Raw genomic sequence first — 24,696 nt, forward strand, 5'->3', positions numbered from 1 at the left:
TATATAGGAGCAGTATTATAGTAGTTATATTCTTGTATATAGGAGCAGTATTATAGTAGTTATATTCTTGTATATAGAGGCAGTATAATAGTAGTAGTAGCATAACGTCAATAATAATGCATGACCGGGACCCCGCACCGGCATTAGCATGGCATCAGTAACTGGAACACAACCGGGACACAGCACCGTTATACAGCATAGCATCAGCCACTGGAAAAATGCATCACCGGGACCCCGCACCGGTATTAGCATAGCATATGTAATAATGCATGACCGGGTCCCCGCACCGGTATCAGCATAACGTAAGTAACATTTGGTGGAGTTATGCCCCGCACAACCTAGAATGACTTGTACCTAAAAAAAGAGAGATATAACTTACCTGAACGGTGGAGAGGTGGGCAGCCTGGAGGTGCATAGCACCAGAAGGATCAGAGGACTGAAAAAAACACAATTGCTGTTTCTCAGGTGTGGATATTTAAGGGTAATCATGCTGTCTCCAACCTATGGAAGGTGTTCTAACCTTTTTTTATGCTAATCTAAGATCTAGGTGGGCGGTCCTGGAGTGGGGTCAGTGGGTACTGAAGACCCATATGTGCTGCCGTAGCCGAAGAGGAAAGTAGTTATATTCTTGTATATAGGAGCAGTATTATAGTAGTTATATTCTTGTATATAGGAGCAGTATTATAGTAGTTATATTCTTGTAGATAGGGGCAGTATTATAGTAGTTATATTCCTGTATATAGGAGCAGTATTATAGTAGTTATATTCTTGTATATAGGAGCAGTATTATAGTAGTTATATTCTTGTATATAGGGGCAGTATTATAGTAGTTATATTCTTGTATATAGGAGCAGTATTATAGTAGTTATATTCTTGTATATAGGAGCAGTATTATAGTAGTTATATTCTTGTATATAGGAGCAGTATTATAGTAGTTATATTCTTGTATATAGGTCCATTTTGTCACTTTTCTTCCTGCAGGTGGCGCTGTACAGACTTAAGGTTTATCCTTTTGTATAGGGGTATGTGTGGAGTGTGCCGTGTGGCTTGCTGTGTTTTGATTTCTATGCTACTTGGATTTAATCTTCTATGGTCTATGGCAAAACTACTATTCCCATCATAGCGGGACAGTCTTTAGCTGCTTAATGCATGATAGGAGTTGAGGCACATAAGTACATTGCTTTATGCTATCCAGACATGCAATATTGGGATAGAACACAATCCCCAGTGACTGGCTTTAAAGCTATCCTTATATTGTCCTTGTGAAAGTCTGTCCTCTAACAGAACATTATATGGCAGCCTGTCGCTGCATCTGGCAGAATGCAGGCTGCTGGAAACGGCAAGGTAAGGTAAGTTATTTACAATGCATTTCCAAGACCCCTGCTTGCTGTAGGTGAATGAAAACCTTCTTGTATACACAGAGGCTAAAACACTGCCCTAATGTAGTCCTACTTCCCCAGGAGCAGGCATGCAACATTGTAACAAGGTTCCTAAAGGTTTACTCCAGAGAAAATTCTAGAAAGTTATAAAGATTAGTAAATTACTTCTATTTAAAAAAAAATAATCTCTAGTCTTCCAGTACTTTTCAGCTGCTGTATGTCCTGCAGGAAGTGGTGTATTCTTTCCAGTCTGACACAGTGCTCTCTGCTGCCACCTCTGTCCATGTCAGGAACTGTCCAGAGCAGGAGCAAATCCCCATAGAAAACCTCTCCAGCTCTCCATACTGGAGAGAATACACCACTTCCCGCAGGACATACAGCAATTGATAAGTACAGGAAGGATTTTTTTAAAAATTTATCTATTTACAGATCTGTAGCTCTTAATAAGTTCCCCTAATGTACCCAATTAAATTGTAAAGATCAATGCACTATGGACGGACGTGATCAGGATAGCGTATATAAGAAAGTTTTCAAACTTTTTACCATACAATGATTGGCTCCATCTTCCTTTGACCCCCTGTCATCTGATACGAGTTCCCCCGGAGTTGTGTGCACTGTCTGATGCATGATGTGGTGTTCTCGCCTCTCCACCATGCAGACTCTCATCCTACCCGCCATCATATATGATTTAGGAGCATTTGTCCTTGTTCAGATTTTTATTCCCAATGACTGATTTGTATGTTTTTTTTTCAGATATCCCGGAGGAGGAGGCGAGATATTGGACCACAAAGCTGGAGCAGCTTAATACCCTGGGAGAGGCCAGAGAGGTGGGTGTATTTATAGCTCCTTGTTCTCAGTAGAAATAGAACGCGCCAAGGTCAGGAGCTGAACGTGCTGCGTCTGCCGCTCATCAGGATCTCCGTATCCATGGAATCTCCTACCAGCGCCCGCAGGGCTTTCGAGTTATCAATATAAGTGTTCTGAAGACTGGCCGCATATTACAGGAACGTCTGGCTGGTGGGGGGAAATGAAGTTTTAATGTTGTATAGTTAGATGCTATACCAAACGTTCAGTAGTTGTTTTAGGAAGGTCAGCCTATGTCCATTGTTAAATAACCAATTGACAGTTTACATATAGAAACTATCTACAGAAATACATTACAAAAGTTACATCCTGTATTATACACCAGAGCTGCACTCACTATTCTGCTGGGGGGGGGGGGGTCACTGTGTACATACATTACATTACTTATCCTGTACTAATCCTGTATTATACCCCAGAGCTGCACTCACTATACCCCTCCTTATAGAGCACAGGTGTCAGCCCTGCGGCCCACCAGATGCTGCAAAACTACAATTCCCATCAAGGATAGCTAAAGCTTTGGCTGTCCAGACATGATGGGATTTGTAGTTTTCCTGGAGGTCCGTGCTTAGAGGCTCACACCTGCGCTTAGAGGCTATTCCATGTTGGCCGACAAGTTTCTCTTTATTTTTTTTGTTGTGACTTAAGTGAAATCCAAACCTAAAATCTTCCAAGTAAAGCAGAATTCGCCTTTTCCTCCTACCCGGCAATTATCCTCCCACAGCTCACAGCGCTTCTCATCACACACGGCAAATAATAGTAACTCGTCTCTGGCTGTGAAGGCGGCCGCTCGCTGGGCGCGGATGTGACACCGCACATGTTGCTTCTGTCCTGTGTGCTGCACAATTACAGGGCACGTCACTGCAAACATTGTGCTGTTTTACCAGCAAACACTCCCACCCCCCATCTCTCCCATCCCCCAGAGATTGTTTATGGATTCATGGATTTATGTGTTTATTAGTTTGGCGTACTAGCTTTCCCAGTATTTAGGATAGCTCCTGCTTTTAGATATAGGTTCTCTTTTACAAACAGCGCCACTTTTCTCTGCAGGCTGTGTCGGGTATTGCAGCTCTGTTCTGTATAACCCCTATTTCCATGCAGTGGCCCACTTTCTCATTCTCTCCATTCTTCCCCACCATGTGCTCCTGGATAATTGTGGATTGGAAGGGTTTTCTTCTTTATCTGCAATACTTATGCAAAAACACTCATGTCCCCTTATAATTTATTAGACACCCCTTTTATAGGGAAACTCTGGCAAAATAATAAAACATTTTCTTTCAAATCAACTGGTTTCAGAAAACTAAACCAATTTGTAATTTACATCTATTTAAAAATCTCCAGTCTTTCAGTACTTTTCAGCTGCCGTATGTCCTGCAGGAAGTGGTGTATTCTTTCTAGTCTGACACAGTGATCTCTGCTGCCACCGCTGTCCATGTCAGGAACTGTCCAGAGCAGCAGCAACTCCCCATAGAAAACCTCTCCTGCTCTGGACAGTTCCTGACATGGACAGAGGTGGCAGCAGAGAGCACTGTGTCAGACTGGATAGAATACCACTTCCTGCAGGACATACAGCAGCTGGTAAGTACTGGAAGACTGAAGATTTTTTTAAATGGAAATAAATTACAAATCTGTATAACTTTCTGACACCAGTTGATTTGAAAGAAAAAAAAGTTGAAAGACAAAAACGTGGAGACAAATAAACTGGACATTTCTAAGGGTTAATTTACACAGAAATATTATCTGACAGATTATCTGCCAAAGATTTGAAGCCAAAGCCAGGAACACACTATAAACAGGGATAAGGTCATAAAGGAAAGCCTGAGATTTCTCCTCTTCTCAAATCCATCCCTGGCTTTGGCTTCAGATCTTTGGCAGATAATCTGTCAGATAATCTTTCTGTGTAAATTGACCCTTACATGTATGTGTTAAGATCTTCTTCAGTCTCTAGAACAGGGGTGGGGAACCTTTTCCATGTCGAGGGCCGGTCGGGCCTTAATAAAATCATTCGAGGGCCGCACTCAATGTTATACCGTGCGCGGCAGTTAGTAGCGGGGGTTTGCAGCACCCGAACAAGGCAAAGTATTGTTCCCCTAATGCCCCTGCTATTGTAGTTAATCCTCTGTGATGCCCCTTGTACCTGATTTGAATCCTTAGTGATGCCCCTGGTGGCCTAGTTAACCCCCCAGCCATGTCCCTGGTAGCCTAGTTAACTCCTCAGTCATGTCCCTGGTGGCCTAGTTAACCCCTCAGTCATGTCCCTGGTAGCCTAGTTAACTCCTCAGTCATGTCCCTGGTGGCCTAGTTAACCCCTCAGTAATGTCCCTGGTAGCCTAGTTAACCCCCCAGTCATGTCCCTTGTGGCCTAGTTAACCCCCCAGTCATGTCCCTGGTAGCCTAGTTAACTCCTCAGTCATGTCCCTGGTGGCCTAGTTAACCCCTCAGTCATGTCCCTGGTAGCCTAGTTAACTCCTCAGTCATGTCCCTGGTGGCCTAGTTAACCCCCCCCAGTCATGTCCCTGGTAGCCTAGTTAACCCCCCAGTCATGTCCCTGGTGGCCTAGTTAACCCCCCAGTCATGTCCCTTGTGGCCTAGTTAACCCCCCAGTCATGTCCCTGGTAGCCTAGTTAACCCCCCCTCCCCCAGTCATGTCCCTGGTAGCCTAGTTAACCCCCCCCCCCCCAGTCATGTCCCTGGTGGCCTAGTTAACCCCCAGTGCCTGCCCTAAATGAAAAAAATAAACATCCCACTCACCTCTCCTCCGCTCCCACGCTGTCCAGGTCCTCTTCTCCCTCCTCTCTTCTGTGCAGGTCTTCTCCTGCAGGCGGCGCGCGATGAAATGACGTCATCGCGCGCGGCCCGCAGGAGTCAGAAGACGTGCGCCGCTCTGCGCCGCGCTGGTGAGGCAGGAGCCGGCATACAACACATCTTCCTGTGTCTGTGCCAGCTCCTGCCTCACCAGCGCGGCGCACGTCACAGGAGGGCAGGAGTCAGAAGATGTGCACCGCTCTGAGGGGAAGGAGCCGGCACTCACAGCATCCTCCTGGCAGCTGTCACAGACACAGGAGGATGCCGTGTGTGTCGGCTCCTTCTCCTCCAGGGCGGCGCATGTCACAGGGGAGCCGCTGGCCACATCCGGAGGTGTCAGGGGCCGGATGCGGCCCGCGGGCCGGAGGTTCCCCACCCCTGCTCTAGAACAAGTTGGGAGAAGTGCTCAATTTAACTCTTCTCCCCAGTTCTCTCCTAAGTAAATCACACATCTGTATAACTTTTTGACACCAGTTGATTTGAATGAAAAACAAGAGCAGTAGAGTAGCCCTTTAACTGATTGTGACAATTTTTATTGTATAGAAAAGTATAAACCGTTTAAATCAAAAAAGTCAATTTGCCTAACGTTATACACATATGTATCTTTAAAAACAGGTTGTAACTTGGTGATGTGATCACACACATACACAAACACACACACATACATACACACACACATATATATATATATATATATATATATATATATATATTTATATATATATATATATATATATATATCTCTTTTGTATCATGTATTATCTGACGCCCTGTCTTCTTTCCAGTATTCCTACACCGGAGATGTGCAGAATAAGCCGCTGCCCACGGCCGTCTCTCAGTGCTGTAAGTTTTTACCCTTCATCTGTAACTTTTTTATTACTGTATTGATTTCTATTGCAATGTGGTCATGTGACTGATACATGCCCCCTCTCCCCTTCCCCCATAATAGAACATTAGGTCAGGTGCTCTCATGCTTTTATAGATTTTATACAGCAGAGAACAATTGATCGCTACCCGTCATCTAATTCTCCTTGATACCGCCACTTGGGTGTACATGTGAACTGCCTGATGTTACATCCTCATTGATATTGTACAAGTAGGTTACATATTTCTTTGGTCCCGGGCTACAAGCTAAGATTTCTTTCACAACAGATACAGTGGATTTCCAGTGGATTGTTTAGGGCTTTTCCAGGATCAGATAAACATGACAAAATAACATAACAGCGCCACACCTCTTCCCAGGTTGTGTGTGGAATTACAACCTAGCTGCATTGACTTTAAAGGAACCTAACTGCAATACAACACACAAACTGAGGAACAGTGTAGTGCTGTTTCTGAAAGAAAGCAGACACTTTTATTCTAGTCCTTGACCACCCCTTGAAGAAATCCAATTCGAGTAATGCAGAATTGGTCCGTATAGAAATTGTGGCTATGCAGATGTTATATGTTCTGCGTGTCAGGGTAGCTTCACGCGTATCGGATTTGCAGCGAGTTTGCATCAAAATCCGTTGCGAATCCTGGTACTGTCACTTCAATGGGGTTACATACCCCATGTATGTAACACTGACCCTTTAACCCCCTGCCGCCCGCAGCAGACATTACCTGCTCAGCGTCGCGGCTGCATGTGAGGCTTCCGGCTCCCATCAGTCCCGCTCAGCCAATCAGTGCATGGCCCCACTGCAGTCACTGATTGGCTGAGTGGTACCGACAGGAGCCGGGAGCCTCACATGCAGCCGCAGCACCGGGGCCAGCGTTACATACTCGCAGCGGAATGAAAATTCATCTGCGGGTATGTAACCCCATTGAAGTGTTACCCTGTGTGAAGCTACCCTTAATCTATATTCTATATTCACTTTGTGGATTTATTATGGGTTTTACCTCCTTGACCTATATGTGGCAGTCAGAAGTCACAATAAATCTACAGTGTTGTGGATTTTGCTCTGGCTTATAATTGGGCACTGTCGCTTTAAAAAAAACTAAACCAAAAACTTTTGAATTGGCGTAGAAAGATCTTAAAATTTTTTATCAACAAATCTTGTTCTCTCCCAGTCTCTGAGATGGACCCACAATCCAAGTTTATGGGACCGTTACTTTTGCAACTTATAGTTTTGTATATGCATGTCTGTATGCTGGGGAACATTTATCCTTTGGATTGCTGCATGTTCTTCCCGGGAGTCGGCCCGGCTTCTCACCTATCTTACTGTATGGTGTTGAGCTGACCCTCTCCCGTTAGATACTGTTGTCTGATGGCAGCCTTAATGGACTTTGGAGAGCTGTGGACTATGAAGGTAATGTCACACGTATGATATTGTCACAGTCCTTGCTGAGAGTTACTGAAGGTGTACACACTCTATTATGATCAATGGCAGAATTTTAAGAGTTTCCAGGAGCTATATTAAAGGGGCACTCCGGCTAAAACGAATCCACCTCAAGTTATATGACTTACTCAATGTATGCTATGAAGGATTCCTCCTGCTTCGGTGCCCCATTCCAGCTCCTGAAAGTGGTGGCTATCTGCATAAACCAGTTACAGTCACGACCAGCTCTTCTTTGGTCTGCCGCCATATTGGTCATGACGTTTTTCAGTTAGTTCCTCCTTAGGGCGTTCCCCGCCCTGCCTTGGAACCCCCCCTTGTTGTTGTCTCCCATCTCTCCCATTCGTATGTTTTGGCCCACTCAGGTTTCGCTGGCCCTGTGTTCATAGTCTACCGATGAGTGAGATCACGGTGATGGAACTGCTGTCTCGCTCCTCGGGACACTATGGACGCAGTGCCAGCCAGATGAGGAGGGATTGACACTGCCAGCTACGGATGACCACAACAACAGGGAGTTCCAAGGCAGCGCAGGGAACGTCCTGACGTCCAAACACCTAGCACAAAAAAACAACTGACCTCTGTTCTTGTAATAGTATGAGGATGCAGGTATGAACATTAAAGAGGTGCTCGTATAATTGACACATTGGGGCCGATTTACTAACCTGTTCCCGTTTTATAATTGTTACGTTTTTATCCATTTTCCCTGTTGATTTAGTGCAAAAACCCGACAAACTCCTATTTTTTGTCTTTTAAAACCCGCCACAACCGACAGATTTACTAAGCAAACCGTAATATTTTTTTATGGGTTTTCTATTCGAAAAACCAGACACTTCCAAGTGTGGCAGGATTTACTAAATGCATGCACCACATTAATAAATTTGACGCCAAAAAACAGACACAAGCAACAGCACAACGGCCTAAAATTGACAGATTGTTAATGATCGGAATCAGTAATCAGCCCCAGTATTTTTAAACTGAATCTCTCACCAGGTTTAGGCTGCCTTAAATGAGGGCAGCATAAACTAGTGATATAAATGCTGAACAGATTGGTGTATTACTTACATCATTCTTTTCAGCCGTTCTCCTAATATGCAGGATAATAGGATTCTTGCCACAACCCTCCCCGCCCTCCGACTGCTGGTGGGCGGAGTTTTCTGCTCCTCATGAATATCCAGGACTACTGAGCACACGCACATAATGGAGAGGACTACTTATTGTCCATGTTACTCAGGAGGAGATCTCTGGATCATCTGCACAGAACAATGTAAGTGATACATCATTCTGTTCAGCTTCTCCGTCACTAGTTTATGCTACCCTGAGATAGGACAGCTTAACCCTACATAAACACTAAACACTTTCAGACCTTCGCTGATATAATAGTATTGCCCGCCCATCTTAACGATAGGTCATCAAATTTATAAGCCCAGAAAACCCCTTTAAGGCGCTCGTTCAGCCATTCCACCAGCCCTCATCTGACATATGCGTGCTCGGTTCGGCCCAGCGTGCATGCATTTTAATTGCGGAAAGCGAAGTAATTCGTTATCCTCTGTCTTTCTTGAGAACGTGTCTGCTGACCGCTGGATCAGCCTCAAGTATCAGACAGCCCTTAGCATTATACCCTATTGGGTCCCCCCCCCCCCATAAATGTGGGAATACTGTATATGAATTTTGAGTTTCTCTTTAGCTTCTCTGCATACCGCCAAATAAGCTGAACTTGAAAAGGAATATTACCCCCCCCCCGGGCGGATATCTCTGCAGCGGTGTTAATAAACAGACGGCAGATAAGCCCTGCCGGTGACATTACACGCTGTACACCGTAATGTAGGTTTTCCCTTTTGCAGAATATAAAATGCAGCTCTGAATACGTTTTTTCAATTATTTCTATTTCAGCAATTAATAAGAGCGCTGCTCCGGAGAAGCGTCCCAGCGCCTCCGCTCGCTCTCTTTATTCTGCATAATTTAATAAGCTCTTAAAAAGGAGCAGAAATCACTTCTGTGCCAGTAAAGAAGCCTGACGACGGGTCCGGGCTACGGGAGAGATAGTCAGCAAATTAACCATTTGATTTATACTTGGGGAATATAGGATCCTGATCGACTTCAAATCCTCGTTATTTTTCATAATATTCGCGTGCTGTCGTTTAAAGGGGAACTTTCATGTTTCCTTCTGGAGCCTGAAAACCTATGCAGACCTAATACTAAAATATGAGCGTTAAAAGGGATGTACGGTATTTGGGAACCTGTGTGTTGGGTATAGATTTTCTCCTCTGCATGTAAGCAAGCGACAGAGCATTTAAAGGGGTATTTCGGTGGAATTTATTTATTTATTTTTTTTACATTTCTTTTATGAAATACTTGTTTTCATATAGATACTATTTTATTTTACAATAAAATAGTAAGGCAGTAGTAAAGGTTGACACTTACCCCTTGCTGCGACTGATGTCTGTATTGCAAACTGCAGGGCTACTAAAGCCCTGTGTCAGGAGTGCTGTTTGTTCAGCAGTGTAGCAGAGTGATCTCTGCTCTCTTTGCTACATTACTAGGGACAATTAATTATACAGCTTCCCCAAGTGTAACCTCTATTCTAATGCAAACATACATAGATTAGACATCAGGTGAGGCTGAGTATAACTAGCTATGTAACTGTGCCGGGATCAGGGTTTCAGCAGCCCTGCAGTTCCTGACACAGCCATTACTTTAATAAAGTTTTTAAAAAGGTTTTTTTTTTTCTTACAGATGGAATTCTTCTTTAAAATTTGGTGTAAATTTAAACTGGTGTGATCAGAAAGCATGTCCCTTAGGAATGTTGCCCATCCACTATTTCACCTGTGGTGCTAATCTCTATTATGCTGCCTTTACACAGAGCTATAATTAGCCTGATCGTACGATTAACGATAACGAAAGAACAATCAGTGTTTAGACGGAATGATATATCGTACGGAAAAATCGTTTTGTGATCGTTTTGCGATCGCTTAAGCCTATCTCGCACATAGGTAAAAATCGGTGAACGACTGTTTACACGGAACGATCTGCGAATATTTTGCGATCGCTGAACGACGATTTTAGAACATGTTGTAAGATCAAAACGAACCATTTCTCGCTCGTCGCTTGATCGTTCGCTGCGTTTACACATACGATTATCGTTCGAATTCGATCGTTATTGTGCAAATTTGCACGATAATCGTTCCGTGTAAACACAGCATTACACAGATAAATAATCGGCCCCAATCCGGCCAATTCAACAGATTATCAATCTGCGTAATGAAGACAACGATCAGACGAAGAAATGTTCATTGCTGATCATTATGTTTTTATATGTTTAAAAATCATCGCCCGCAGACCGCGCATTGCTACGTGTAAGGGCCCGTAACACTGAGCAAAACAGGCTCCAAATTCCTGCCTGCCTCACTGTCTCAATGTGATGTCTTTGGTGCCTCCGCTCCAAAAGTTATCGTGTGCGGAGGCGCGCGAGACATCACAATGAGACAATTTCGAGCAGTTTCCACTCCGAATTTCCACCCGTTTGGCTTAGTGTGAACATATTCTAATAGCGATGTGTGGCTGACAGCTGATCAATGTGTAAAAAAAAAAAAAAAACTTTATACACACCTGTCCTTGCTCCCTGGTGTTGTTCTAGCTTCTCCCCACAGCCACTGCTGGAACTTCTTATTCGTTCTCTGCAGTGTCAGGCCGCTCGGCCAATCACTGGCCGAGGCGGTGTCCCATCTTGGCCAATGATTGGTTGTGCAGCTAGATCAGCACTAGTTTACTAAACCTATTAGACGGCTCAATATTGTAATATTTCCGCTCCCGGTGTTCTCCTGTGCTCCGCAGCTTCCCGGTCACAGCAGGTCATGTGTTTGTAGAATCGTCAGCTGTCGGCCGTTCATCACTATTACACATAGCGATGTTTGGTTTGGGCCCGACAATTTCAGGTCTAATAGTGCGTTTACACGCACCGACTATCGTTCGAATTTTCGCAATAACGATTGCATTTAAGCGATAATCGGCTTGTGTAAATACAGCGAACGATCAAGAAGCGAGCGAAAAATCGTTCACTGGGATCTTTCAGCATGTTCTCAAATCGTCGTTGGTTGTTCGCTAAAATTTCGCGGATCGCTTCGTGTAAACAGTCTTTCACCGATTTACCCTATGTTTGAGATCTTTAAAACGATCGCAATAACGATTTTTCTAACGATTTATTCATCCAAACGCTGATCGTAATAAAAACCAAATCGTTGCTTCAAAATCGTGAAACGATCGATTGGGCGAATTATCGCTTAGTGTAAACGGACCATTAGCCAACGATCAGACGATCGTTTCTTTGGCTGATTGTTGTCTCTATTACACAGAGGATAATCGGCCAAACTGGCTCGATTCGGCCGATTATCACTACTTGTAATAGGGCCTAGGTAAGCAAGCGCTGATCTATCAGATCGGCGCTGACTTATTCGGCAAATCGAGCCATGTAATCCGGCCTTTAGTCCCTACAAAGTGAATGATTGCGGATGATTGATCTGCAGCTCCTGAATATCCGGATGCTGTCATAGCCTGTGGCCACCTCTAGAGGGCTCACTTCAGCTCTTCGACGCTCAGCTGTGTTTTTGGGTGTCAGTCCTGTATTTTAGTATCACAACAGCAGTTTTATTTTATATATATTTTTTTCTTTTCTTTTTCTTTCTTACCTTTTGACCATAAGTTACGGAAACCGTCCCGCTAGTTCTATAAATAGCCGGTGAGGGGGTGGAAGGTGTGCACGTCTCCATACTCCCACGTCTCCCCCAGATACTAGAGGTGAATCACACAGTAGAAGCTCGATATTCCAACCGCGCTGCAGACACGTAACAGTCATGTCATGTAACTTTCCCAGAAGGCTGACTCCACTGATTCTTCCTCTAATACGTTGGGGTGATATGATAGGGGGCTCCGGCTATATAAGCAGATGATTAATCCGCCGAAACCCGGGGGGCTGGGCCGCCCGCTGCTCTCTGGGGAAGAAAGGGCGAGCAGTTCTAAGCAATGTATTTTGTGACAATTGCGAGAGAACAATCTTCTCCGCCACTTTGTAATTAGAAGAGAGATCTTATAATTGAGGAGGCAGATGGCAGCCACGTCGGGTGACAGCACCGTATTATTACCAGGGCCGGCATCCTGTCGTCATGGAGAAAATGAACAAGTGCAAGGCTATTTATTAGACGTTCCGATCCAGCCCAGGAAGCGGATGATAAGAAGGGGTTAATTAGAATATAATCACTTGACACATAGAATTTTTTTTTTTTTTTTGTATCTGAAATGAAAGGGAGCAGATGCAAATTGTTTCTTTTTTTTTTTTTTTCTTCTTTTCTGCATTTGCTTTAATAATGGAATTTGCATAATCCCGAAGCATTTTACAAGGGAGCCGTTTTATCTCTGCTTGACATACATGGTCTCGTCACTCCAGCCTTTTCCAACCTCTGGCTTTCCAGCTGTTCCAAGAAACTACAACTCCCAGCATGCCCTGACGGTCAAAGCCTGTAGTAGATCATTTTGGATTTCATCAGGGTATGATGGCGGTTGTAACTTTGCAACAGCTGGAAAGCCGCAGATAGGGGGAGAGTGTGTTAAAGCCTTATTACCCGGAGCGATAATCGGCCCAATTTGGCCAAATCGACTGATTATCACTTCGTGGAGTAGAGACAATGATCAGCTGATGAAACGGTCGTCCGCTGATCGTTGGTTTAGGTTTGGGCCTAAAATTGTCGGGCGCCGAACGCGCGTAGCTATGTGAAAAAGCGATGCAAGGTCGACGGCTGATTGCCAAAGCATGTGAGACCTTACCTCTCCCCGCTCCCGGTCTTCTCTCCAGTGCTCCACAGCTCCCCAGTCCCGGCGGATACAGCAGCATCTGAGAGGCCTGTCAGCTGACAGGCTGCTCAGCCAATCACGGACGCTGTGGTCCCAGGGAGGAGCACAGAAGAGCAGAGCGGGAGTGGGGAGAGGTAAGGTATCAGGTGTTTAGGCAAGGGCTGCATGGACATCACTAACTATGATTATATAATCAGGGGATGTGAGTGTTTTACATTGAGGGTCGAGTATGCCTAATAGGCACCCCTTGACTGTATAATCCCGCCCTTCGCCTGATATTCACCCCCTCTATAAAAATAAAGTTCACGCCCCTCAATTACCTGTATTGTCTTGGGAATTGAAGGATATATATTAAGAAAGAAAAACTGTATAGAGGTAAATAATTAGGGAGCCTAAAGCTGTTTAATATAGAGGTTCAGTCTCGGCACTCACCATAAATGCTTCATAATTTTATTGTAGAAAATTCATATCCATCACAAACACAACAGGATGTTTCGGCGTTAGCCTTTCTCAGCTGACACACACTAGTGTTTGTGATGGATATGAATTTTCTACAATAAAGTTATGAAGCATTTACGGTGAGTGCCGAGACTGAATTTCTACTCTTGTTGGATTTTTTCCTAATACGTGCACCATCCTCAGACACAGAAGTGCCGTCTAAAGACTCATATATAGACTAATATATATTATAAAATCTAATCAACCCCTCCCCTGAGATAGGTGAAAAAACATGTTTATTAGAAAGTTGCTAAACTTTCCTTATACTGCCTCCATTGAGGTGATGTGGCATCCTCGGCACCATACATCTAATACTTTATATGTCAGGTGGATAGGTGATCTGACAGGCCCCGGAGATTGACAGTAGGAGACCAGCTGCTAAGCTAAGGAATACCAGAGCTGCAATGCATGTACATGTACGATATGTGGCCAGATTCTCATAGGGAAAGGCATGCCTCCTGTTGTTATTACACGTACATTATGCTTCTATAAAGATAACCTGGATCTGATTGTCATCGCCTTCTGTTGTTATGTTATCTGGATAGGTTATAGTTATAGAGTTATAGGTTATAGAGTTGTGACGTCATGCGTAGTGGTCATCCATTCATGATGACAGTGTCCAGCTTATAGTGCAGCCTGTTGGGCACTGTGGTTTGAGTCATGGTTTCTTTTTGATAGGGTCAAGGTCTGGGAATTGAGTCAAAAAACTCTATTACAAAGGCCGATCGTGGGCCAAATGGGCTGATGTCGTTCTGTATAATACAGCCAGTCATCAGACGAACAAGCAAACTCCTTTTGACCTGTTCCAAAATCATCGACCATCATGCAACTGATGTCCGATAAAAGCAAAGGGCTGCACCATTTCCAAGTTGTGTAATAGGCTCAGTAAACTAGTCCTTATGGACCAAATCGGGGCCTTGGGCAGTGTACTACGGCCCTAGAGGCCCTTTTACACAGGCAGATTATTGGTAATGAACGTTCCTGGAACGCTAATTTGGCTAATCGTCAGCCCATAATCTGATTGGATCTTTTGACGGATCGGTAAAGTCTATTGTTTACCTTAGGTCTGATCGGATTTGCAGCTACAGATGTCTGAAAATGGTTAAATGTAAGAGTACCTTATGGGTTCACACTGCGTTTCTGCAGTCCATTTGAAGGAGAAGTCCGACCAGACCCATTTGTTTTGGCAAATGCTGGGGAGGATAAAAGAAATAACATGCTCTTACCTCCCCCGCTCCAGCGCTGGTGGCCGAATCCTGCCACTCCGGGTCCCCGCTCAGAGCAGGAAGCAGCCGAGGTGGGACCCCACTACGGCTGACGTCGCAACCAGGAAGCATCCGAGGCAGGACCCCACTACGGCCAATGACTTGCTGAGTGCACCTCGCATGTCACAACCCGGGTCCCCGCTCAGACCAGGAAGCATCTGAGACGGGACCCTACTATGGCCAATTGCTTGTTGAGTGGACCTCGCACATCACAACTTGGCCGCTCAGACCAGTAAGTGGCCAGGGACCGAAGCAGCAGGATAAAGCTACAAGGCTGGGGCCAGGGAAGTGATAGCATGGTATTTCTTTTATCCTCCCCTCCCCTGCACTTGCTAAAAAATCTGGTCTGACTTCTCCTTTAATGTATCCATTTTTGAATAGTTTTAATGTGCACAAAAACATGGTCAACAACGTTTTTGTTTAGGCTAAAAGAAAAAAAAAAGCATTTGTTTTGATCCATGCTTTTTTTTTTTTTTTTTTTTTTTTAATGGAAGTCAATAGAAAAACGAATTGCACACAAATGCATCTGTGTTTTTTTTCACAGCAACAATGCAGTGTGAACCTAGCCTAAGATGGGTTGGCTAGCCTTGTCGGGAAAGATGAAAGTGGCCTTTAAAAACGGTGGCCTGGCTGTATAATGCATCCACCAGGGGCCACAACGCCTCACCAGTCGCCTCCTGAAGTAGTGTGGGCCACCTAGTCACTAATAAGGCCAAAGACAAGGGGTTAGGCAGGTGCGAGGTGGGCCCCTTTTAATAGTATCTCTCCACGAGTTTGCCCTAGAAGCCTGCTCTTTTTCTACTCTGCCATTAGTTGCCATAGTAACAGAATTAATTGTCTCAACATTTGTTTTATAAGAATCCCTACTTAAATATTTTCTGCTAAGAAAATCTTTTTGAAGTCTGGATCTGAAAAAAAAAAAAAAAAAAGTCAGGCGGCAGTAGCAGCCGCGGCGGCAGCATTGTCAGGTACAGAGCTGCCAGTGGTTATTTCCCAGCTCGGTGTGTAGAGGTAATGAATCGTCGTGTTTGATAGCCGCCAGGGAAGTGTTAATATCTGTGGCGCTAGTTTGATGGGTGCCCGGTGTTCCAGTTTCTATGGTGATTGAAGAAAACTTACTTCTGTAGGTATCAAGGAGTTTTCTGGTTTTCTTGCTTTATTTTCTCCTTTTGTTTCCAGTCAGTTTTACTCACGGATGATATGGGAGATATTTTATTGCAGCCAATAGCCCAGAGCTCTCCCGTCCATCACCTCTACATGGGGAAACTGCGCCATCACTTGTAGTCGCTGTTGACATTTGTAGTCAGCGGCATATATTGGCCATTGACTCCCATTTGTAAAATTAGGCATAGTGCACATTATTTATTTACATCGCTTACACACAGACATACATACACACAGGGTATACTTCCCTGAACACACCTGATGTATTCCTCCAGCGTGCCTTAAAAAGGAGGTGTGAACAGAGCCCACTACATGGTGGCTGTAACATCTCTGTCTCTAGGTTGTTTCCTTCATCAGCTTAATTGTCAGCACGTCTTTTCTCCTAGACCTCCTTGTGTGTGCTCGCTTTGCTCTTTGCCTACACACAGACTGCCAGTGTGATCTGCCCTCCCTGAAGACTTGGATGCTTCTCCTCTCTCTAATCTGCTGAGAACATCCTTTTCCCACTCACTGCTGAGAGAAGGGAGGAGAAAAGCAAGAACAACCAAACAGTGTCAGGATTACACTGTAACTACTATAATACTGCTCCTATATACAAGAATATAACTACTATAATACTGCCCCTATATACAAGAATATAACTACTATAATACTGCTCCTATATACAGAATTATAATTACTATAATACTGCTCCTATATACAAGAATATAACTACTATAATACTGCTCCTATATACAAGAATATAACTACTATAATACTGCTCCTATATACAGAATTATAACTACTATAATACTGCTCCTATATACAAGAATATAACTACTATAATACTGCTCCTATATACAAGAATATAACTACTATAATACTGCTCCTATATACAAGAATATAACTACTATAATACTGTCCCCTATATACAAGACTATAACTACTATAATACTGCTCCTATATATAGGAATATAACTACTATAATACTGCCCCCTATATACAAGAATATAACTACTATAATACTGCTCCTATATACAAGAATATAACTGCTATAATACTGCTCCTTATATACAGGAATATAACTACTATAATACTGCTCCTATATACAGGAATATAACTACTATAATACTGCCCCCTATATACAATAATATAACTACTATAATACTGCTCCTATATACAAGAATATAACTACTATAATACTGCTCCTATATACAAGAACACAGAAAAAAAAGGGGAAAAAAAAAATTGGTCAGCTCTCCTAGAACACTGTTCACACTAGGCAGGAGCACGTTGCCATGGCTGAAATTGCAAACACACAAAAACACAGAAAGATGCAACAGCTCACCGCAACAGCAAGATACAGACCCACCATAGACATGAAAATAATTAAAAGCAGCCCCCCCAACTGCCCAAAAAATTCCCACAAAAATAATGAGTCTCTTGGTTACTATTTGCAAACAGCGTAAGCTGCCTCACCACGATAAGGTGGACTCATATCGAGTCAGAGCCTACACTGTATGTACACTATGGCCTCTCCATGGCGTATAATACGCCTATGCTCTGGGCATGCAAGATCCGTCTAATACCTGCAAAAATAATTGCACCACCTATATACAAGAATATAACTACTATAATACTGCTCCTATATACAAGAATATAACTACTATAATACTGCTCCTATATACAAGAATATAACTACTATAATACTGCTCCTATATACAAGAATATAACTACTAGAATACTGCTCCTATATACAAAATATAACTACTATAATACTGCTCCTATATACAAGAATATAACTACTATAATACTGCTCCTATATACAGGAATATAACTACTATAATACTGCTCCTATATACAGGAATATAACTGCTATAATACTGCTCCTATATACAAGAATATAACTACTATAATACTGCTCCTATATACAGGAATATAACTACTATAATACTGCCCCCTATATACAAGGATATAACTACTATAATACTGCTCCTATATACATGTATATAACTACTATAATACTGCTCCTATATACAAGAATATAACTACTATAATACTGCTCCTATATACAAGAATATAACTACTATAATACTGCTCCTATATACAAAATATAACTACTATAATACTGCTCCTATATACAAGAATATAACTACTATAATACTGCTCCTATATACAAGAATATAACTACTATAATACTGCCTCCTATATACAAGAAGATAACTACTATAATACTGCTCCTTATATACAAGAATATAACTACTATAATACTGCTCCTATATACAAGAATATAACTACTATAATACTGCTCCTTATATACAGGAATATAACTACTATAATACTGCTCCTATATACAAGAATATAACTACTATACTACTGCTCCTATATACAAGAATATAACTACTATAATACTGCCCGCTATATACAAGAATATAACTACTATAATACTGCTCCTATATACAAGAATATTACTACTATAATACTGCTCCTATATACAAGAATATAACTACTATAATACTGCTCTTATATACAAGAATATAACTACTATAATACTGCCCCCTATTTATAAGAATATAACTACTATAATACTGCCCCCTATATATAAGAATATAACTACTATAGTGCTGCCCCCTATGCGTGAGGATACAGACCTGTTACACTTGTATAAGATGGTTCAGGGTATTGTCCACGTCTTGTCTTACAGAGTCTTTTTTGTGACCTTTTTATACCGTATCCCGTGAAGCTTTATATCTGGCCTGTATGGTTTTCTATGAACACTGATGCGCTGAATGTTTAAGTCGTGAAAGGAGATGCTGTCAGAATGTTAATGTTGCCGCTGATAAACATTAAACGCTGACTCTATCGTCACAATGGTCCCTGCAGATCACTCGCCATCTCTGCCATCACATAGCATGCCCCTGTATCTGAGTCTGTATACTGATCTTGATGCACTGTTTTCCTTGTCCTCATTGCTGTCCATTCTGCTTGTGGCTCCATCTCTCTCTTCCGTCCCATAACTAGCAGGTATCAGTGTCATCGCCCGCCATTCTGACCGTTCATCACCGTACAATACTCTACTTGCCTCATTTATGCTGAAATTCTCTTTTTCCCCTTCCTTGCCGCATCTTCCAGGCAGCTGGAAATATTTCGGATGGGGAGAAAGCCAGAGTATGTAACCCTTTCTTGCTGGACCTGTATCGGCATGCTTCATAATGTGATATACAGGGTGGATATTCATGCGTACGGGGTCACTGTCACCCTCATCAATCCCGCAAAGCCTTTCACTGTTGTACAGCTTATTGTTTTGAATATCTTCATACGGTATAAATCCATGTATAATTTTATAGTTTTTTTTTTCCGTTAATGGGTTAATAGGGGAACCCTCATGGGCTCACTGACAATCTGCCCTACCCGCTTCTCTCCTGTGCCTGCTGCCTGGAGACCCTTCAGCATTAGTATGGCACAAACCTATAAGCATAGTAGAGACATAATGTAGTGTTTTGTAAGTGTTAGTTTTTTTTTTAAATAGTTCTATTTCGAGGTAGGGTATATGTTAAAGTGGTATTCCACTCAAACATAACTTTTGATATGTTGCTGCCCATGGTGAGACTAACAATTCCTTCCATACTTGTTATTATCTATTTAGTCTCCTTCCCCCAGTTCTAAACTGCTGCTTTTTGCTTAAGACACACAAATCTGTGTGCAAGGTTTTCTCTCTGTCTCCCCCTTCTCCCTCCTCCCTTCTGAGACAGCTGATGTAAACAAGTCCCTGGCAGGCTTTATCCGCAACATTGTAGCTTCTTTGTAATGCTGGGAGGGTTATTCTGAGGTCAAGTTGCTGGTGAACTCGCTGTGATTTATCTTCCCAGCATTACAAAGTTGCAGATAAAAGAACTTGTTTACATCAGTCGTCTCAGAAGGGAGGGAGGAGGAGGGGGTGACGGAGAGAAAAGCTCACACTCAGATTTTTGTGTCTTTAGCAGAAAGCAGCAGCTGAGAACTGGGGGAAGGAGACTGAATAGATAATAAAAAGGATAGAAGGAATTGTTATGTTAATCAACATATCAAAACTTATGTTTAAGGGGAATACCCCTTGAAAGGTCCCCATTGGAGAGAATTTGGCTTTGGTTACCTCCTGCTTATCCCCATTATATTGTAAGGGGAAAGTAGGATCAGACATCTTGCATTTTAGCAAATTGATTTTTTTTTTGTTCTGGGGGAGATAAGCCTCTGCCAGAATTGTTTGGAAGCATTTTTTGGGCCGGGGAGATTATCAGCCAAATAGGCTGATGCCACCCTATGTCATAGGGTAGCGATCAGCCGACAAATCAGTACGATAGTGATGAGCCAACCTGACGAACGCTTGGGTTTGTCCGAACCTGAACGCTCAGCATTTGATTGCCACTGCCTGTGGAAGTTAGATGCATCCCTAGGGACGTTATACACATTGGAAAAAAAATCCTCGTTCGTGACTCTCCCCAATAGGATATAGCCAGAGGACTGCCTGGAAAACATGGATACAGACTACGGCCATGGTCAGTGAGAGAGAAGAATTAGGGTTCGGTTTAACCGTGCTCAATCTTTGCACATAAGTGACGTATTTTCCCATATTCTTCCATTTTATAAACGCATATGCTTGACCAATGATAAGATTCCTATCTGTATAGGCAGGGGGACTATTGGGTTCATGGCCGTTGTAGAGTCTAGAGTCAGATGAATGGTACACAAGTTGTTAACCCGGACCTTCTTCCTTCCAATACCACCTTCCTCTGTACCATGTTTGTGACTGTCCGGGGGTAACAATGTCCCGTATCCATGAATATCCTCCTGCTCACAGGGCTAAGCATGCAGCAGTTTCCAACACTAGCCATACAGTACTCTAGTTCTTGTGCTGGATCTTTTCGCCATGTTTCCTACCTTTTTTTTTTTTTTTTTTTTTTTAACCCTCTGTTCAGTCTGGTTCCGTTTTTTTTTTTTTTTTTTTTGCCTCTCCTCTCACTGCTTTTTTTTTTTTTTTTTTTAAATCTCCTTTCCTGGGCCTGAGCTGTTTCAGTCCCATTACATGACTAGGGATACGCTCAGTGTGGTAACAGCAGGTGGACTCCTCCAAAAAGTTTTAACTATTTTTTTTTTCCTTTTTTTTATTTTAATAAATTGCTTCTTCAAAAGGTTTCCTGATCATCTCATAACGCAGAAACATTCTGAAATTGAGTTTTACGGCTTGTAAAGTAGTTGGAGCTCACGATCTACGCATCTCAATCATAAAGTGAATTATTGTTAGTGGATGGGACCAGACCTTGTGAAGAAGCTTCTTATATCCCCAGGATAATCGCATCTCTCATGTCTCTTACAGAAAATGGATATGACTCCCTGATTCAATCAGGTCTCTAAATGAGGAGTGTCTTTACGTTCTCTTCAGAAATAATAGGTCCTTACAGCTTTGATTTATTGCAAAAAATTACAGCTGGCTGACGTGGCCGCCAGTGTGTGGTTCCTAGTGCTGTTCACCCAGACGGTGAGAAAAACAGCCTGGCGTTCGTTCCTAAGAATGTTTTTTATTATATTTTATTTAAATAGCCCTAGCATTTTTCATAGCGTTGTGCAGAGATTGTCTTGAGATGTAATTCAAAGACGCTGAGGATGAGGCTCTTGAAGACCTTAAAACGGTATTATGGCTTAAAGTGTCGATTTTTTGTTTGTAGAAATCAATAGTACAAGTGATTTTAATAAACTTTTTTATCATTAAAAAAGCAGTTTGAAGCTCTCCCTCCCGTCTTCATGGTTTTCTATGAAGAGGGGAGGGGTGGAGGGAGATGAGGCACCAAAACAGAACAACTAAGAGTTAATTTACAGCTATATCACCAGGCTATCTCCTCTGAAGTCAGCACTGACATCTCTGACCTCTTAATACCAGCTTTCATACAGCTCCCACTGTGTAATCCTATGTTCTCTGCTCTCTGCTGCCGACTAATCTCCCTCCTCCCCCCTCCTCTCTCCATAGAACAGACAGGGCCCGACTGATGTAAAAGACTCGAGATTTCCTGATAATGAGCAGTGGATGAGAGAGAGGAGGGAGGGGGGACCTGGGGAAAGTCTTTTTGAATGCAGTTAATGGCATATTTGCCTAATAACCCAAATTACAAAGTTCCTTAAAATCGCCTGTACTATTGATTTCTGCAAAAACAAACAAACCTGACAGTGACAGAAGTCTGCAGATTTGAAAAAAAATCTGTCAGGGGCTGCGGTGCATATAATAATCACAATTCACCTTTCCATGTGCTGTTGAATAGCTGGATTGCCTGTCCAGGACCCCTGCTGTGCTCTGGGATCTCCTGCACAGCCGACACCACTACTGCCTGATGGACTGCCCGCTCAGCCAGTCAGTAACTGGGGCGGAACACCGATGCAGTCACTGATTGGCTGAACGGACTGTCCATCAGCCGGTTCAGGCATTTTCCCCTTCTCGTCATCTGAACTTGGGGAAAATGCCTTCTGGCGGGGGTCCTAGAGTTAATGACACTGCGCTTTGCAGGCACAGAAGGAGGTAAGAAGTGCCCCTGCCAATTGTGAATTTTTTCCAATTTTTCAATGAAGCCAGACTTCTTTAATATATTGATGGCGCCATAGAAAAGCAAAAAAGCCATACTTGCCTAGTTACCCTGCCTGTCCTGCTGCAACTTTCACTTCATCTGCTTCTGGTCACTTGTCTTCTGTCTTCTTCTCGTCTTGAAAACAGGCGGACAATAAGAGCTGTTTGAATTCAGATGAAATCAAAGAGGAAGTGGGACCTGTGGGGGGTTGGGGAAGATAAGCACAACTTTTCCACTTTTTCTAAAGCCTCTGCAATATTCAGTATTAACTTTTTTTTTAAAAACCTGGAATTTCCTCTTTAAAGTGTCTGCAAAAATTAGTGCAACATTGTCCAGAACCTCCAACCTCTTCCCGTACAAATAATGTTGGGGAGCGGGGTTGTGCTTGCTAGATTTTGACCACCCAACCTAAATGTTCTTAGAGAGATAAGCTGAGAATCTGGCAGTGGCTTGCCCTTCTGTTGTCACCTGAACATTTGGCCCATAGTTTCATAGAGGGAGCAGGAACGATGGCTGTCAGCCACCCTTACAGTTCTTCAAACTCCAGGACCCCACAAAGAATGCTGCGATGTCCCAACCTCTGAAGATGACGCTTCTCATTTAAATGACCCTACCTAAAAAGTCTGTATAAAATAGTCCTGTAGACATGCAGAGATTCGATTGTCCATTAAAGGTCCAGCCTTGGTGGTGGCATAGAATGTATAATGTGGTGGTGGGTGATCCTCTCCTTGTAGTGCACGTGAATTCTGGTTTCTTTTCCTAGCAATGTATGTAAAAGAGTATCGCTATATAAATGTTTGACAAAGTTGAGAGTAGAATTTTCTAAGCCTAGCCTTGATATGTTATTCCGGGAATCTTCACCGTATTATGGTTCCTTTTCGAGTAAATGGTTTTCGAGCTAATGGTTTGGACATTTTTGGACCACGACTTTTCAATATCCAAATACATCATTACAGGAAAACACTGTGTTTGTGGCCTGTAACCTGTGTTCTGTTTCAGCTTTCGAAGACCATGATAGCGCCGTTGATGACCGCGACAGCGATTACCGAAGTGAAACCAGCAACAGCATGCCACCTCCGTTTCATACAACCTCGCAGCCCAACGCCTCCATCCACCAGTTCCCCGTGCAGCCTCGACTGCAGCAGCAAGGGGGTTCTCGAGAGTCCTGCGTTGACTCTATGCAGAGCTATGACCTGGACTTTGGGGAGAGGAGGAAAATGAGGTAAGGTTTATTGTATTATCAGGCCTTGCAAAAAGACGAAAAGGTCCAGCGCCATGGAATAAAATGTTCAGTTTCCAAACAAATGCCGAAAAAATAAAAAATTGCGCCAAGGCTTTGTATTCTTTGAGTCTGATTTTAGTTGACACAAGCAGCCCATGCAGTGGAGATCTCTAAGGGCCCTATTACACAGAGCTATAATCGGCTGTATGGGGCCGATTCGGCAATTTATCACTCCATGTAAGAGAGGCAACGATCAGTCAATGACCATGATCATCAGCTGATTGTGTCAAATGGTCTGACAACAAAATTATCGGCCGACAACAATGCATTGCCATGTGTATTAGCAATGCGCGGCTGATGGCTAGCGATAGAATAAACTGTTAATACATTACGTCTCCATGGTCCTGGTCTTCTCTTGCCCTCAGCTTGCTTCCCAGTGCCGCGGCCAGTGATTGGCTTAGTGGCCTGTCAGCTCAGAGACCGCTCTGAAGATGTAGCCACGGTGTTGGGAAGCGAACAGGAGAAGACCAGGAGCATGGAGAGGTAATGTATAACAGTATAGGGCAAGAGCTGTACGGACATCGCTAACATTGTCTGTGCACCCTTGCTAAACGAATAATGAGCCATGTAATGGGCTCAGGAAAACGAGCACCGATCTAGGATATTGGCCCTCGTAAACAGTTTTGCAGGAATCTGATTTGAGTAGGAGAATGCTTTCAGAGAATGGGGAAAAAATTCAGTAGCCAACACAAACACAAGGAGAATATAAAGACTACA

The 24,696-nt window shown here is 43.0% G+C and overlaps 1 protein-coding gene across 4 annotated transcripts in view; it reads left to right on the forward strand.

The window, feature by feature from the left end:
* UNC13B (unc-13 homolog B) overlaps window positions 1-24,696 on the forward strand; it is a 246,172-nt gene that overhangs the window by 64,474 nt on the left and 157,002 nt on the right. For all 4 annotated transcript variants that reach the window (XM_069963314.1, XM_069963313.1, XM_069963315.1 and 1 more), the window contains 3 exons: window positions 2,133-2,206; window positions 5,831-5,888; window positions 23,697-23,919. In XM_069963314.1, the coding sequence (XP_069819415.1) occupies window positions 2,133-2,206; window positions 5,831-5,888; window positions 23,697-23,919 (355 nt within the window). The remainder of the gene's footprint in view (window positions 1-2,132; window positions 2,207-5,830; window positions 5,889-23,696; window positions 23,920-24,696) is intronic.

Source organism: Dendropsophus ebraccatus, chromosome 3 (assembly GCF_027789765.1).
Source record: "Dendropsophus ebraccatus isolate aDenEbr1 chromosome 3, aDenEbr1.pat, whole genome shotgun sequence".
In the NCBI taxonomy this organism is placed as follows: Eukaryota; Metazoa; Chordata; class Amphibia; order Anura; family Hylidae; genus Dendropsophus; species Dendropsophus ebraccatus.